General features: G+C 36.9%; 1 protein-coding gene across 5 annotated transcripts in view; it reads right to left on the minus strand.

The window, feature by feature from the left end:
• Nucleotides 1–2,502: 2,502 nt before the first annotated feature.
• Nucleotides 2,503–19,181, minus strand: part of LOC111862880 (calcium-transporting ATPase sarcoplasmic/endoplasmic reticulum type) — a 98,713-nt gene continuing 82,034 nt past the window's right edge. For 2 of the 5 annotated variants that reach the window (XM_023848656.2, XM_023848657.2), the window contains exons 13-19: nt 18,612–18,824; nt 17,175–17,395; nt 16,299–16,434; nt 15,713–15,865; nt 14,729–14,862; nt 13,927–14,044; nt 7,262–12,975 (exon numbers count right to left, since the gene is read on the minus strand). In XM_023848656.2, coding sequence (XP_023704424.1) covers nt 12,775–12,975; nt 13,927–14,044; nt 14,729–14,862; nt 15,713–15,865; nt 16,299–16,434; nt 17,175–17,395; nt 18,612–18,824 — 1,176 coding nt within the window. In that variant the 3' untranslated portion in view covers nt 7,262–12,774. Of the gene's footprint in view, nt 4,494–6,547; nt 6,617–7,261; nt 12,976–13,926; nt 14,045–14,728; nt 14,863–15,712; nt 15,866–16,298; nt 16,435–17,174; nt 17,396–18,611; nt 18,825–19,181 lie in introns of those variants that run through there. The other 3 variants (XR_002842506.1, XM_023848659.1, XM_023848658.1) reach the window with 3 other exon arrangements.

Genomic DNA, 19,181 nt, shown 5'->3' on the forward strand with positions numbered 1-19,181 from the left:
CTTTACGTAGCCTGACAACAATGCGTTAAGAATTTTTGTATGATACATTGTTGATTAGGTCGTCAACGTAAGAAATTAATATAAATATTGCAATAATTGTCACAGATTTCGGTAATAGATCAAAGACGTTAAAGGAGCAATTCTACTTCGAATTCAGCACAGATTATGTGTTTGGGAGTGGTTTTCTCGTGTCGCCCCAGTTAGTAAATTCAGTAATATTACGTGTGACTTTTCCTGTGATTATGATGTAGTATTGATTTCACTAATAAATGTGTGTAAAATAAAAGAAGTAAGAGAGCCGCGACCAAGCAACGGCTATTGAAGACGTGACTGTGGACACTAGTGTGTGTGTGTGTGTAAAACAGTGAACTGTAAAGTGTAGTCACGAGTTGTGTGTTAAACGAGTTCAATAAATCAAAAACCCACCCATACTCACTCTAAGCTAAAGACTGAGAGAATGTTGTGGCGAATAGACACATTGCTAGGCAAATACCTTGAAACAAACGCGTACAACTGTTGCAATGCAATAGAGAAATAAATGACCGTTTCTGAGCAATGGCTAGATAAACAGGTTCCCGTGGAAATAATTTCCGGGCCATCACCCATGACAACAATAGAGGGACTGCTGGAGGCGGTGTTTTCTGTTGGGTCTGCCCCGAGACTATACAGTGAGGTCCAAAGGCCAGCTAAGGAATATAGATGAGGGTTGGCAGTTGCATTGAGATGCCCCCCAAACACATGGTGTTCACCTGGCCCTCTTTGCAGGATGACAGCTGTATGTATGCGACAGATTGCAAGGAGGGTTTTATTGTTAGAAAACTCCACCATGGTCTCAGCTCAATGGAGACCTGGTGTGAGCGTTGGAATATTAAAATTAATGAAGATAAGACTCAGGGGGTCTACTTCCCTCGTGGTCGTCGACCGCCTGAGTCTTGTCTCACTCTAAATGGACGAAATATTCCATTTGTAAATAGTGCAAAATATCTAGGTGTAATCTTCGATAAGAGAGTTACATGGAGATTGCACATAGAAAGCCTTCATAACATCCATTAGAGTATATTCCCTATTCAAAAGTGAGCGATTGAGCGCTAACATTAAAATGACCCTCCACAAAGCTCTTATCAGATCCGTAATGACTTAGCTAGTCCTGCCTGGGAGTTTGGGCAGACACCCATCTAGTTAAATTGCAGCGCCTGCAAAACAAGGTTCTCCACACCACTGGCAATTTTCCAAGGCACACACTGGTCTGTGATTTGTACATGGCATTCAAAATCCCATATGTATATGACTATATAACAAAATTATGCAGGAAAGAAGCAGAAGTCATATAAAATCATGAAAATGAGAATGTTCGCAACATTGGACAAAGCGAAGCCCAACACAGAAAGTATGAGGCTTAAACTTGGCAGCGGTCAAGCATATGACCGTTCAAGTGACTAGACTGCCGTGGTAGCGAATACTACTAGAAATAGGGCATAATCTGCTGTACAGAGGCCTTGTATATACTGTACATAGAAATAGGAATTAAGATTAAATTTGTAAATATATGTAAATACTGACAATGGACTATGACAAATGACAGACCCGACCTCCCATCAGAGGGGGCGCCTCAAATGGACAGGACATGTGGGGGGGGAATCTGGTCATGAGCCCCAGCCAGGGCTCAACACAAAGACAGACAGACAGACTGACTGACTGACTGACCGACCGTCAGTCGCAGTGAGACTTTGACTTGCATTGAGCTATGCCAGGGAGGCTGAGAAGAGATGGCGCCAGTTACAGGATATGTGCCAGACAGTAACATGAGCACAGAAGCTATGTTTCATAGTTAAGATCCATTACCAGGAAAGAACTTGTGAAAGCAAACTGAGAAGACTTAGCGTGTAGTGATTTTGAAAATGTGGAAACCAGCGGTGGTGCTGTAATTACTTATAGTCCTGAGTGGTATGTGGTCAATAAATGTATTCACCAATCCATACCCCAACTATAGCTGTGTATTTTATTGGCTCAATGCCTTCCAACCCACTTGGCTAATGACAGGCCTCAAAGACTTGTATTGTTTTGTAGCTTTTAATTAATTTTGGATGCTAAAGCATATTTTTGGGGGTTTGCAACATATTTCTTCTGTGAACTTAAACTAAGTCCAGAGATTGGATTGCTACCAAACATGAGTTTTAACACATCACATTACATATGAAATAAATGCTGCATATTTATTGTTAGGTTTCCTTCTAGCAATCAACAAATTTCTTGTTTGGAATTGTAGTTGCATAATACTAAAATTAAAAAAATCCACTAAGTAACTGCAAACACTATTTCCATCTCTGGTCATATTCAGAAACTGGAAAACGTGATCAAGACACATGATGCTACCATAAGAAGATTCCGATTATCTCCTTATTGTTACACAGATAACTTTACCAATAGAGGGTTATTCGGGAGTGATGGGAAGGGCAGACAGCACTCAACTGAAACTTTATGGTGCACCTCAATCATAAACCATTTAACCACCAAGTACAAGGCTTTATTACTAACATATCTTGGATGTCTCTTGTACAAAACTTTGAACTCTCAATTTCACTTCTCTGTATATAACAACAAAGGAAGTAGAGTTTTTCAGTTATAGACAAAGCACAGTTTTCGTCCAGCAGTTTGTCCTGTTATTAGTATTAACTTTTTAATAATTGCTTTATCCAGAGATGAGGAATCTTTGGCCATCTGGGCGAGACACCAAATAGAAACAGATATTTTATTACATATACACAAAACCTAATAACAACCGTGTGTGATACACTGGGGTGATTATGTATGCAGTCATAAATATTGGAGAATGGCATCCTTCCTACAACTACACTCTCCGACAACACAAAGATATTGACAGTTTTGTTTCACTGTCTCCCTATCTTGAGCATTAGAAATGTGTCAACATATAGGTATTGTGTTTGAAAAGAACATTCAGAAAGTCTTGAAGGAGCTAAATCCCCCTCTTTATTTTATTGTTTTACTTGCCTACATTTTAGTTGATTCTCGCCCAAGATTCCAGCATGCTCCCAAGTGCAATTACTTATTTTGTTTTATTCTAATGTTTCCAGCAATAACAATGCACATATACTTTCAAAATATATTTTATATTTATAATATTTACATGGTTTGTATAAATTTTGTTCCTATTTTGATTTCTACCACTCTAAAACACCAATACCACCTTTCTAAAAAAGTAAATACTTTCTCATTTGAACCACTCACACCTTCAATCACAGACTTGCAGTGAAGTCCTTGATAGTCCTGATTATTCCTTTGTGCATTGGAAGGAAGATGATGGAGCTTGTTTGTTGTTGTTGATGTTTGAAAACAAATATTCACTATCAAGTTTTCCATTTGTATATATTTTAAAATAAATAACAAGAACAAAAAAGATCATGATTGCATATTGTTTGAGGGATACAACTTAAGGGACGAAGGGTTTTGGTTCAGTGTCCTATGTTCCAGACTTACCAAGCCTGTCCAGGGCTCTGGGTTTGGAACAGCACAAAACTCTATGGAATCATTGCCATGGGGCAAGAGAGGAGAAAAAGAGAAAATGGGGCACTATATCCACTTGTGAAATAATGAAAAATGACATGCCAAAGTTGTTAAGGAGTTGTCCCCCAAGGATTATTAGACACAGAACAGTGGAAAATACAGCTGCTTTCTTAAACACAGAAAAGAGTCAAGGGTGGGGTTTCTGTGGGGAAATAGAAGAATGACAGAAATAAAAGTAAGTATGCTCAGCATCAATAAGCAGTATACTGTACTCCCAGCTTGGTTAGATACTTATGATTAATAGCTGTTTTAGTCCTTAATACAGTGTGCGTATTGAAAATATTATTTGAATTAGTATCAAGCACTTGTTGGCTTATTCTGAAGCTGTTATGTTGAGCACTTGGTGTTTTCTACCACTTGTCCACTACTGCTTCCCCAACTGGAACAGAATACAGCAAGTTACTTAGGTTAGTTACTATTAGATATTAAGCAGTTTCTACCACATGACGATAATAGTACTCCTTTGGTTACATTTTATGGCTCTGAAGACTTAACAAAACTCCATGCACAAATGATATGAGAGTGAAAATAAGCAGACTACTGAAGAATAATTAAACAGAACTATCAGCTACCAGCAATGCTGTAAGCTAAATTTACATAAAAATTAAAGTATAACAGTATAACAAATCACAATATATCACAGGACAACAAATGAAACATACACGAAGAAAGCTAAGCCTTACATCTAGGAGGGAACAACGCCATTAACATATACTTGGAATCTTTCACACAAGTTTTTCTTTATAATAATGATTGTAAAAGGAAAAAGAAACATTTCTATAATCTCAATTGTCTGTCACAATGTTCTGGTTCACATGTAGCCTCCATCACCATCACCACCACAACCACCAAGACATCTGGTGGTGTATCAGCAAACCTTCACCATTTGTCAATTATAGTAGCTGGCGTCACTGTGAAACACAAAAGCAAAGGAAAGATACATCAGAAGTGTTCCCAGCATGCAACAAATGGCATGAGTATCTCAGCAGGAAGAGGAACTGCAGTATTTACAGCGCCTAGAAGCTACATGACATGCCAACCCAAGCAATCAATCTCTGGCAACTTTCTCACTCGTTTTCCAAACCTAAAGCACTGCTTCACATTATTAACATATTTTCAAAACAAGAGTTATTGATATTTTTCTGATTTTATATCATCAAAGAATTTTGTTTAACAAAAAAGAGGTTTAGTTGCGCCACTTAAGACCCATCAAACAGGTTACCAAAATATTATTTTCTTTTTTGTCTACTTCACTTGTGAAAACCAAGTTTTATTTTCTGGGCATCCCATTCATGTGACTGAATTGTGTGGCAGGCTTAGCCATTTCCTAATATTCACAGTCATCTTCATACTTCAGTTTCTTAACCTCTGTGTCTAATGGCCCTATGCTGGGCTGTTGCAATGGAGCATGCGATGTAGCAGGACATGTGTTTCATTTTTTCAAAACTAATGCCGTTACTACTGGATTAATACCCAGCTGACAATTATACAGCACTGGCGGATTTAAAATATCCTAATCCCTTATAAGAAAGGTTTAATATGACTTCATCATTTTAATATTTCAACTTTGCCTTCCAGTATTTATCTTACATTACATAAAAATATTTTGCCATGTCCCATGCCTCAAATAAATTCCAAATCCACTTTTTAAAATTAGTTAATAGGATGTGTGGTCAAATTTCCAATCCATTTTGATTATAAAGCTGCAATGTCATGAAGATAAAACACGATTTTTAACCATCTCTATATAAATTAGCAAATACAAGTTTTAATTTGATATCAGTTTTCAAGTGAAGACTGATTACAATAAAAAATGTGTTGATAGTTTCAGAGCACATAAAGCTGGCTTTCAGTTCTCTCCATTTCTTGTGGGGCCTGTGTAAGTTCAGTTGGTATATAAAGACCTACATTAAATCATCATGAGGTCTGATCACTAACAACTATTACAATAATAGCGATAAAAATAGACTCTGATGGCTTGGGTTCAGATACCATAACTCAATGTGCAACTTTTTCATGGAATGTTAGCAAGCAGGCATCTGAAGCAAATTAAGCAAGCTTTTGAACTGGTAAGAGGAAAGGAATATGGCTTATGGCTACACACACATTCAACAGGGACCAACTTAAGTGACTTCAATCCATCTTAAAAACAAAATAAGGATTTGTTAAAAGTATGTAGTGTCATTACAGCATAAGACCCACTGAACCAATGCACGAGTCTAATCTACTACAAAAGCACATGTGCCACAATAGGAGTGCCCAATCTGTGTGAATACTCAGTTCAAAAGTATCGTCTATTCATCCAAAACTACAAAACTTATGAGTATATATGACTAACAGGTTGGGTCCTCCTCTGCACATCTAAAATAGTATATATTGCTACAGAATGCATATAAAGAAGACTGAATTTGCAACAGAATACTAAATTAACCACAACTGAAAATGCATAAATACAGGGGATAAATAATGGAATTATGATTTTTTCCCCCATTTTTATTATATTACCTGTCAATACACAATGATATAATTATCCTTTCCACAGGTCCAAGCCGAATTAATAGAAGAGCAAAGTCTTTTTGAAAAGCATTACTTTGTACTAATTATAAAAGACAGTGACAGCCAGTATAAATGGGTTCATTATGAAATGTGAATGTAATTAAACAATGAACATCATAGAATATTAGTCTCATGTAATGGAATGTATTTTGTTTGATTCAGATCACAAACTTTTGCAGTTCATCCTATATAATCACAAAAATGACGTGAAAACATAACATTATATGAGGGGGGACCCAAGAATGACCGNTTATACTCTGCTTGTATGTGGGACAGTTTTCTGACTTCCTGACAAATTGATTTAACTGCTGTATATTACATACTGAGAATAATATTTCAGGCTTAATGCAATTTCAAAGGTACTGGTAACTACCATGTAGGTTTTTGGGTGACAGGTGAAAATACTCACACAGCATTCCAGGTGAAGAGACACTGGGGTGATGCAGGGAGGGGTACACTCCATTAACTTAATGAAGCACTGAATAAAATTATGAAAAGAATAAAACATTAGTTAAAAAGAGACAAAGAGTAAATTGGACAAAGGAGGCAATGCAATATTTAGATACAGTAAAATGCAAGACACACTATTCTGTAGTTTCAAGTATCAACAATTAATAGTTGGTTTTGCATAAATAAATTTAATTTCTTCTGAACTGGGACAATGCATATGGTAATCTTCTGCCCACTTGTCATCAAAGGGGCAGGATGTACCATTATTAAATCAATATATAAATGTTAAAAGGGAAAGGACCACTAATATCAAACTGACTGGTCTCATAAAATCATGCTGACAGTTTTAGATGATGATGCACTCATGTCCTGGCTGACCAAAACACTGGAAATATAACAAAATGTTGATATATTATTGTTGTTAACAGCTTTCTACAAATACTTTGCTAAATATATTCAGACACTGCCATAGATGAATTGCTTTAATTTCACTTCCCTTATAAATGTTAACAAACTTTCAACCACTATTTACATAAAGGCTTTAATGGTGTTGTCACTAATATCACTTCCAACAGTCAAAAACAGTTCAATGGCCCATTTTTCATGATGAACACAAGGCATGAAAATGCATTACAGTGGGGTACCCCATACGCATGACTTTACTCTCATTGTCTATAACAAAAGTGCACTGTGATGGCTTAAAAACATATGCCTACAATCTCCCTTACTACAGAAGCAGTGCACCATAGATGACACCACACCTGGCAGTTCACAACTTAGGTTCGAATGTAAGTTATTAGTGGTAACTTGGTTATACCTAACATATATATGTAGCCCTGTTTACTATTGCTATGGCATTATGTACATTTTTTGTCTTTTAAAATCCTTTTACTAGTCCCTAAAATGAACTCCTGGTATTTGAAAATTTCTGACCTCCAAAATGGCCTATTCCGAAACTCTCCAGATCTGAGAAGCTCCACTCAACAAGTTTGTCTTTCCTTATACAGGCATTTTCATTGCAATAATCTTGCAAGCTAGCATGTTCACCATTGAAATAAGTGTTCCCATTTAACTGAATATTAGAAAGAGTAAATATAAATTAAAGGTGTGTTTTCACTGACCACAAAAAATCCTCTCTAGTTTTGTCAAAAGACAAAACTTGTAGTGTCTGACTATACTTATATAAACAACTCACAAAATTAAGTTGTTACAAATGGACAACAGAGGAACATTCAGAGAAAAGTGGCACGACACTTATGTCAGTTCCCACTTCTGGCACTATTGCAACATGTTCTGAGGAACGTGCACATTGCTGTGCTGACTTGTTTTTCTGTCAATGTGTATAAAATCAAGGGATGATTATGTTCATAATTAATTCAATATCACCATTTTCTAGTATTAGAGGCAGAATTTAGGGCTAAATTAGCAAAGATGTAAAATTATTACTGCCAATTGGTGTCCATCTGTAACAGTTCTGAGAATGAATTACTAAAAGATCAATGCATTTAAAATTATACATATTTTCACAAGTCATTAGCACTCAGTGAGTGAAATTTTCCACTTGAACAAAAGGTATTTATTCAAAATATGCCCTATGACTGGCTGATAATTTCTATAGTAAGACTACATATGCACTGAAATATACTTTGCATACCATTTCTGAACATTCAGGAAAATGATCCCTTGTAGCAAAAACATTTTTGTTTGAACAAAATAAATACATACATACTTTGATTTATTTCAGTTGTTAGTGATGGTCAGTCATCAATGACTAATCAGTCCAGTACCTTCACGTTGAATAAACCTCCAGAATGAAGAACAAATTTCTGCTACAGCAGGATCATAAATTTTCCCAAATTTGACAGGATCATAAGAATTCTTACCTAAGGCAGGAGTAATCTGGTTGTCTGCTGACTGAACTTGGCAACAACAAGCTTTGTCAGGAGAGGTTCAGGTTACATGGAATTGTCTGCACACTTTGAAAAATAAAAAACTGCAAACTGGAACAAAATCCTTTAAACTTCATGCATGAAAAGATGGCTTATAACAGAATTAATAATCTGAATAGCACAATATCTGTAATGCCTCAATCCAAGAACATTAGATGTATTTTTATACATTTTCTGTACTATGAACAGTACTTGATATATGTTTCACGCTTTCACTGGCAATTATATTTGTAACACTTGTATTCCAGTTACATTTCACATTTTTATGTACCTGTTATTTACTGCCTCACTATGTCTGACCATAATTTCTCTGTAGCATTATCAGTACTCCCAAAATACTTATGAGGATGGTGTTATAATCACCATGATCAAACTGAGACAAACCTCACACAGCATTTTGATTCTACAAAAGTAGCATAACAAAGACAAATGTATATCTTCCAAAAATACATTTGCTGGAAAAATGGTTTTCACATTTTCTCAGTGCATGAATTGTTCAGCCAGAGATTCTAAAGGCATAACATACACGGATATTTCTACACTTCACTTTAAGACAACTGAAATTGTATACTTCCCATTTACTTGCATGTTTAAAACCAAATGTCATGTTTTTAAGAATTGTTTCCTAAAATGCCTAAAATATTATTTATGTCATTATATGTTTCATGGCCATATGAAAGTGTAGAATATTCTGGCCAAAACTGACTGCTATGCACATTCAAGAATCATGAAAGGACACTGTACCATCACTCAAACGTGTGAAAATTTTGGTTTACTGAACATGCTGCTTCTGGATCTGAACATGTTGCCTGGTAAAGAATCATATACTGGATGTTAACCACCCTTTGGCTTAGAATGTTAAAGACTGATAACTACAAGAGTTCAGCTCAAGTTCTGCTGAGAAAAGTAAGAAGTGTGCCTATATTTTGTGCAATAATGAACCTTTATTTTTTCTCACAATGTCTTTGGGATGCTGATTCATCCATTCTCTCTTACTTTCATATACCTTGAACTTACAATATTTCTCACTTAGACATTACTATATAAAACAAAATGTACATACATCTGCAGCCAAATTCCTTTTATTGTTTATATATGAACACTGCATACTGACATAAAGCTGCTCTTCCATCTCTGCATTGATGTTTCATTTATATTCATAGTCAGTGTCATTGGATCTATTTCCATACAATAAACAGAGTCTGTCCTCCTGTCTGGGGCAATGATATGGGCCCCTCCAAAAAGACCTGACAGCTTGTTTTATTCTCTTTACTGTAGCTGTCAAGTGATTACAATTTTAGGTTGGCATTATACAGAAGCGCTATTCTGCCAAACCAGATCAGCAGTGTGCTACAGCTAAATGCTGGGAGTTACATAAACATATTTGTTTTATGACCTCAAACAAATAAGGTAATACAAATACTTCTCTTGCCTGATACTCAGCAAGTTTCAACTGAAAAGTGGATTGTGCTTTCAGCAATTAACCTGCCACAGCCATGTAAAATGGTGGACACAGTTCCTGTTTTGTCTTGGACAAAAGAAACGTAAAGAAGAAAAGAAAATATATATAATTATGAGGGTTTAAAATAAAGCAAAAACATCTAATCATAACCCTTAAAACCACTGCACTATAACTACATAATCAAAATATGGGATGAAGAAAGGGATGTGGAAAGAGATCAAGCATTTATATTGGCGGTGAAAGAAGCTTGTCAGCTAGCACAAACAGCACGCAAACACTTAATGTAAGTTACACTTGTTTTTCTGTAAAACATTAATTTTTTTTATTAGTAACACAAGTTCTCATTAACAAGTTGTTCCATGAATACATTACTTATATTTACACACCACATTAACACTACTTTTATAGATTCCATCTCTCATTAAAATGCCCCTGAACAATTTAAAATGAAACTGGAGTGAAACTGTTCACTAATAATGCATCTGAATATTTAAAAAAAATATCTCCACGTCACAGGTCTATTTGGAACACTGAAAAAGAACATTTAATGTAACACTCCACCGACATAAGGGATCTGCTCTATTATTAGTGTTATTTGTTTAAAACTTTATCTTTGTTTCCTCCAGTAAGTTCATTAAATTGTTCACAAACATTCCATTAGTTCTGCATGGAGCAGGAAATTGCTTGCTTACATCACATGACTGTTAATACTTATTTATCTAGCACATGCCTTTAAAAGGATCAAATACACACGCATACACACATTTTTGCATTAATTCGTACTTACTAATAATTCTCCCTGTATTCATTCACACATAAACAAATATTGAATTTCTAAACCTTTCTCTTCTGTCTGCTGGTTGGAAGTGAAATCAACTTTGTTTCAGCCATATTAAAACTATGGCTGTATGGAAGAATTTTCAAAACATTAAACTAAACCCAGCAGAAGTATGGTGAAACCTACTACAAAGCGTAGGATTATTAGCTGGGGATGTCAATTTCTCAAACAAAATATCTTGTGCTTGAAAACGATAATGCATCATGCATAAATATTTTTATTCTGTGGGATATAAATAACAGTAGGCAATAATAATGATTCACAACACACAAGAGTAAATCCAAACCACTCCATTATTCACAGCAGCAGTTTTAGCATGCAAAGGTGCAAGTAGGTGCATGTGGCACAGGCGTGGACAGACAGGCTCAGCCACAGGATAGGATTGAGGCACAGAAGGTACAGAGCTGGCCACGAAGTGGATGGATGGCTTCATGTATGTTCCAAATCAGAAAATCAAAAATGTACTGTAAAAACAAAAATATGAAAAAATTTTCTTATCCATCCATATTTTCCACATTCCCCTTGCATTTTCCCAATGTGAACAACTTTCTGAAGCCATGTTTCCTTTTTCCCCATCCCTTTGTAATTCCTTTTCTGCTTGAAGGCCACACCATTTTCCCACCTGGACTGATAATTAAACTATGACTGCAACAATAAATCATGCAATACAAAATACAGACTGGGGTAACTTAACATTCTCAAACAAAGAACTGTCAAAACAGGAAGTACTATTTAAAATAATTCTGCCACCATTCTTCAGCAATCAGAAGTATTTCTCAAAACTTCCACTTTTCACTGATATGTATATCAATATCTAGTAATAGTTTAATAACAATAATTTAATTGTTGAATATACAGCTAAACATAAAAGAACTAAATGGAACAAAAGTGCACTTGTCCGGCATTATTATCTAAGTGAACAACATCTCTTCAAGGGGACCTTGTGATCCCGCACAAAGTTCCTGAAGAGCGTGCTATTAAAAATAAATAATTGTTATGCATGTCACTCTTCTTATCCCCAGAAGTGAACTGGACAAATCTGCTGCAATCACATGGGTTACATCATGCCTCTTCATACAAATAATTTGGTTTGTGATACAAAACCATTACTGAACAGATTTTTTTGTAAAGCAAAATGGTAGACATGATGCACTACCCATAAAAGATGTTTCCTGTTTCATATAAATATATATATGCGTGTATGCTGTCAGTAAATCCCACCCTCCCCATCAACCCCATGGCTAACCCCACTAAAATTATTGTCAGGATATAATATAATAAGGGCTCTGCCTAAAACATTATATACACAAGTAAGCAAAAATTGGACAGCTGTCAGAACCATTTCTAGAGAAAAATTATGGAACAAACTAGGTGTAAAAAACAAAATGACCATGTGACAAAAAGTGGCGAGTCTTAAAAAGGCACTTCTCTACTAATTACAAAATAAATTCCTTTACATTTATAAAAATGTAAAGGTGTAAATGTTATCAAAACATACTCATAACACAAGGTTATTTGGTGCAGCACGAAAACACCTTTCTGGAAGCAGGTCGAGTTTTGTACTGATCACTTGTACGGGGAAAACACGTTGATCCCTCGTTTCTGAGCAACATTTTCCTTATATGTTCGGGGAAGGAAAATGCACCCCTCGACCCTGTTCTCCACTCAACCACTCCACACCCTGCCGCAGATCCACTGTCACTTAATACTGCCTCTGCAGTCACTCACTGTGACCAAAGCACCGGCTCACTCCATGCTTGGCATAGGGAGGGTGTTAAGGTTAAACTGTTCCAAACCAAATCTCTGTCGATTGAGACTGTTTCTCTCTTGCCATATTTTATATTAATTTATAAGTTAATGTTCAAAAGTCCAGGGGTGAAGTAGTATTTAATTGTGGCTGGTTTTGGGTGGCAAAAATTCACATTCACTATTATTTCCTAAAGGGGGCCGAAAAATATCAAGGCAAAGAACGCCCACCACATAAGTACAATCCAGTGCAGGGTATAAATCATGTTCTCACCATCAGTGAACTTTCTGGCAACAAACTTGAGTGTTTCATCAAGCAGCACAACAGGGATGGAGAATTTCATGACAGTGATCCACTCCTCAACATCAAGAGGTGTTACCTGGAAAACAGTCTGACAACAAAACACAACAAAAGTCAATGTATGTCCTCTCATTTCAGAAAAAATAAATATGACAAATATGCTTCATGCAATAACAAAAACTGTACCTGGCATGAAAACATGAACACATATGACTCTGGTGAGGAAAAAAAAACCTTACAAGAAACTATATGGGACAAACAGGTCTTCTACTTTATCAAATTCAATCAGGAACCTTAACTAGTCATGACTAATGTCGATACTAATGGCTGTTCTGTTTTTTGTGAACTTCAACAGCCACTTGTTCATACTGTGGATGTAATATCCTTCTCCCAATGTGTCTATTAATGCCTTCCATCAACAAATTTTCTCACACAATGTGTGAAATTCACCTTACCAGGTTTTCCTTTGGGCAACAGCAACAGAAAATTAACAAGTGGAATTCTCATTATCCTCTTCTGAACCTAATATCAAGCTTGTTGTAACAATACAGTTCAATGTTACATAACAATGAAGCAGACTAGTCTTCAGCTTCAGATCAAAGCTGACACAGTTAACAATATCTTACATAGGTACCAGGACCAATCAAAGTCTGGGTCCTTTACAATTCTGAGCAGAACACATGCATGCTGTAAAATAACAAGAATTCTAGTGCCCCTGAACAGATGTTTACCAGCTCTGAAAACCATTGTATCTATTTTAAACAGTTTTTTTTTAATTTGTACTGCCCTCAGAAAATAAGGATTCAAGAGGCTGTTCTTTTATGGTGTATAACGAATTTGAAACCTGCAAACAATGAGGAAGTTTGGATGAATCTAATCCTTACTACAACCAGCAATAAATCAACATTACAAACAAACTGGGAAAAATTGAGATTCATGTAACAAAAGTAGCTCAACAATTTCGCTTGATGAGTTGTCTGTATCTTTCAGTTCCTTCATAACATTTTACTAATGTAATTATAAATATGTAGTAATAACTTACGGACAGGATCTCAACATAAAGGATGACAAAGTGCAGAGTAAAAGACAAGACCATGGATCCCATCAGCCACAAATTGCACCATGGGGGCATCGCAATCAGTGACTGGTTCTCAGACAAGCTGCAAGAAGCGAACATTTTGTCAAAATAAAACATCCTTCATCTGAATCTGATTATATGCATCAATGTGTAGAGAGACAGGACCTCGCGACAACAAACACAGGACATGTGATACAAAGATGAAAGTGGTAGATGTTCACTTAGGAATTTAACCTGCAATGTCAAGATTAAAGATTTAGTCATGTAAGAATTACATATACCAGTGTGGAAATGTCATTTTTAATTTTACAAGGTACTGAGGAATTTAATATTGAAGAGTCGTATCTTCTGGGATATGTCATGTAGTTCACTAACAGTCAACTGACATTTTGAAGGAACATGCTGCCTGCATTTTCGGGGTCTAAGAATAAGCCAAGAAAGAAAAGAGCATGAAGCAGGAGTAAGCAGAGCTACAGATACCTAAAGATGGAGGCAACATGTTATTTCAGAATGTCAGCTGCCTTTCAATGGACCACAAGGCAGAATGCTTCATAATGACCAATGTGAGAACCTCGAAACCTGTAATATTCCTCCAATACATAGTTCTTCATTGTTTAGTATTCAACTTCAATTTCCCTAGGCAATTACCTGCCTTATGCACCATTTAGTTTAAACAGCTATATAAATTTTAATTTCTGTGATTTTACATTCATTTTAATTGCTCCCTTCAGAAACATAAAATCCATGTAACATTAAGTGTTGTCACCTGTTCATGGCATTGAGCATCTCAATGGTGACCAGTACAGACAAAGCCATGGTCATGGGATGGGGGTCACTGAAAACATGGCAGTCGACTCCCTTGAACTCCTCTCCTTCAGCAATGCAAGCAAGATGGTGAGTCTGCAAGGAATATATCAATACATATACAAACTTTAATGCATCACGAAAACTGCAATATGAATGACACTCTTTTCCATAATGTTCCCTGTTATGGCCTTCTGGCTTTTCTGGTGAGCACATCCATGTGAGGTGGGAGGTGTCAATCCTCCTGACTATGGCTGGCACAAAGGGCTACTGAATGACTCCAGAAGCCTGGTATTTCCCATGTTCACAAACTTCTGAAGGATGGGAAAATTCATTTGCATGAAAGAGTTGAATTTATCATGCACAGTAAAGAATTTATATAATGTTTCAAGCAAATCAATTTCAAATTAAAGAATAAACACTCTTCAAACTTACAATGCAGGGTAAGACAAAACTGGACCTCCAAACATCCTGTATGAATTTGACATATACCCACACAATACAGCCTTCAATGCAGCTTCACAAGTCATTGGTTGGATTACCAGTTAGCCAACAACATGTTTTGACCACATGGGCCCATCATCACGTACATATGATGATCTATGTAAATTGTCATACAGTAATATAGTATTACATGGCCTGTGAGGGCTGCATGCCTAAAAAGTTTTCTATTTGACCAATTTTTGGTAACTGTTAAATTTAATATGCAAAATGTTTTTAAACTTTTAAAATGACATAAAAAGGTGTATGCGTGCCATGGCACTCTTCATAGGTTCTGCATTATGTTTATTATGAAGATGTGTTTTTTCTGGATGTCCTGGTTACCGTGAGTGCGTGTATCAAGCGATTAAGTGGTGCAGCAGGATGCTTAAATACAATAGTTTTTAATCTGCTAATATACAAACAGACCAGCGATCAAGAAAAGGCCAATGATAATATCACTCACCACTTGATAATAGTTCAATCCAGGTCCGTGTGGGCTCAACATGAACCACCACGCAGCAGCGCCCACTGTTGCAGCACCTACATAACCTCCAATAGCTAGGTAACGGAAAAACAGCCAGCCAGAGATCAGGGACTCATCACTCTTACGTGGAGGCTGGAAAGAAGCATACATGACAAAATCCTCATTTCCACAATAGCCATCCTGCCATTTAACAAGCTGAGCTTTCCAGGTTCTGAATATCAGAGTACACTTGAAACACCCAGTCCTTCACTTCAAAGGAGAAAAAGAAGTTTGCTATAAATCAGTATTAACAGTATTCACAGACATTAACTACACTAATGAAAAGAAGAAACATAAATAAGGAAATATACCAGAAAAAGAAATTCCCAGGTGCATCTGCAATATGCTTACATTACACCACATTGTAGGAAACAAATATTTGTATAAAGCAAAATTGTCTTAGGCTACAGTATTCTTAAGTGACTAGTAGGCAGCTGTATTCAAGTAGCTATGATCATGAACACGGAAAGACTTAAAGGAAGTATTTCATGTAATGTAATCTTCATATTATTAGCCAGATTTCTACCTTGGACATAATGTCGAGATCTGGAGGGTTGAAGCCCAGGGCAGTGGCAGGAAGACCATCTGTTACCAAGTTGACCCAAAGCAGCTGGACAGGGATCAGAGCCTCAGGAAGACCTAATGCAGCAGTCAGGAAAATACTGTAACAAACAGAACAATGCTACTTTAGTAAGAACTCCACGGTCAGTAATGAGACAGGCTGAGGTTCGATTCCTTGCTGCAACTTCAGAAACCTTCTCTTTACCAGCACTTTTAGAACAGGCCTGGCATTCCCCAAGTAAGTCCTTGCAACTCTTTTCTTATGTACACAGGCAAAATGGGGCATTAAGCTGAGTGCTCACCTCCACTTAGTGTAGGGGTTAAAAACATATAGCGCAAAACCTCATTAATTCAATATCAGTTACTTCAAAACACTCACTGATTAAAAGAAATGAAATTCCTCAGCTTAAGGTACAGTTTTTAACATGTCTTAGTTGGAAAAACAGGTACATTTAATTAAATGGTGCATCCCAGCCCAGCAATGGCTTCTTTTAATTATTCAAAATCACTTCTGTGTAATTTCTGGGGGGTGGGGGTGGGTTCATAGCACTTTGTGCACCCCTGAAATCCTTCTAGCTGTGGGACAATGTGGGCGGCCTTCATCATGCAGAAGGGGAGGGGGGTAGTAGCAGCAAGTCTTCATGTGTCACTTTAGTAGGGGGCCAGAAAGAATAACCATAGTGTTAGGGATGTGTACATAACATAAACTTTCAGCTGAATCGTTCACATGATTGGTATTCATACCCCAGTCCATCCACTAGTTTGAAACATCAGTGGAAAGAAGGTAAAAAAAGTTAATTTGTATAATCATGGACAATAAAGTTGGTAGAATGACACATACCTTACGACTTCACCTATGTTTGAAGAGATCAGGTATCGAATGAACTGTTTCATGTTGTTGTAGATGGCTCGGCCTTCCTCAACAGCAGCCACAATAGAAGAGAAGTTGTCATCAGCCAGCACCATCTCAGAAGCAGACTTGGCCACAGCAGTTCCAGAGCCCATGGCAATGCCAATTTCAGCCTTCTTCAGGGCAGGTGCATCATTCACACCATCACCAGTCTGTGAAGTGATCAATCGGACTGACAAGCAATGAACAATGGAGATATGAACACTAAATTGATGAAATACTAAAGAAAAGGGCATTTAATACTGAGAAAACTGGGTCTAATGAGGGGTCCTCGCAATATGGCACAGACTGAGTGCACGCCAGCCAGAGAAACAGAATGCTGAGCATTTCCAGATGGTCACAGCTCCTTTAATGCTAGCCTAGCATTCAGTTTCCTCAACAGTACGGTAAAACCTAAATATGCCATAGGACAGTGAGTTGTTGAAGGAAGCATTCCTGACTGGTGGTGACTGCCTTTTTGAGGGATTTTTTCCTTTATCAAGCAGAATATTATGTAAGCGACACAAGACTTCCAGTTATAACAACATGGTCATGATGATGATTCAAGTAATTTCAAGTGACATACAAACCCAACAAAAGAGTGATTTTGAAATTTGTGATTGGTTCTCATTTAAATTTGATGAGCCAATAGATATAAGACACAGCAGCTGGAAAGCATGGTGAGGATGGCATTTAGTGATTTCACCGTAAAAGAAGAGCTACTGAGAGTACTGCTTATGAAAAGGTGAACAAAAGGTGAGAATATTTAATAATACATTCAAAACACATGCCGTGGAAATGAGCATGTCTGTGACCACTACTGATGGTATGCCACAAAGTGTATTTATTGCCCACTGCAAGAAGGATAAATCCTTTCTGTATGTCACATCTTAGAGCTGTGATATCCATCATGAAGCTTTGTGTTAAATGTATTTCTGCTCTGACATGCATATTCTGTATTATACATTAATCTAATCCCTTTACACCCTTAGACACATCTCATCTGGAAGTTTAGGTAACAATCAGAAAAACAGGTATACAGATTTGGAATTAGTAATTACATGATGGAACACATCCTCTGTGTGTTCACAGACCAGTGACAAAATGCACTATGACCTGCAAGATTTATGTAAGTTGTCTAACGTCGCTGGTGGGCCATCATTACAGATGGACAGATGATGAATGAAGATGAACACACAGAACAAATGCTTTGACACAGCAGAACTTGGGTGTGACATAGAAACATCAACAAGAAACGGCTCTCAAACACCCCATCATAATTTAATACCATAACACAACATGGCCAAAACGTTTATGGACTCAAAGAGACCTACAAGGAAACTTCATAAGCATATGTAAAAACTAATCTGGGACCAAAATTTATCTCACCATGGCAGAAATTTCATTCATGCTTTGCAGGAACTCCACAATCTTGGACTTATGTGCAGGCTCTACTCTAGAGAACAGCCTGGCTCGGGCAACAGCAGACTTCTGCTCACTACTTGGCAGATCATCAAATTCACGGCCAGAATATGACTTTCCAGTTGTGTCCTCATCCTCTCCAAAAACACCAATTCTGCGGCAGATGGCTTCAGCAGTGGCCTGAATTTACCATTAATAAAATGTGGGTTAGTTCTGTGTCGACACATTACAATAATGATGTTTTGAGATAACCTCATGTTCAAATCCAGAAGTTGAAATATCCTCTACAGCAGGCATGTCCAACGTGTCGATCGCGGGACGATTTTTGGTCGATCTCATAGGCCTATAAGGAAATTATACTTGAAAAGCATGTAAATTCACTTGCAATATAATATGATTATATTCAGATTCTGAAGGGAAAATACATATTAGTCATTCCTGTTTTTCTTTTCTTATGTAGCTTATGCGAAAATTGCTTTACACTTGTGTTAAGTGAACTGTGGGGAAATCCCTACTCTATCCTTAACATGTTAACTC

The sequence above is a fragment of the Cryptotermes secundus genome, unplaced genomic scaffold, assembly GCF_002891405.2.
Source record: "Cryptotermes secundus unplaced genomic scaffold, Csec_1.0 scaffold528, whole genome shotgun sequence".
Taxonomy (NCBI): Eukaryota; Metazoa; Arthropoda; class Insecta; order Blattodea; family Kalotermitidae; genus Cryptotermes; species Cryptotermes secundus.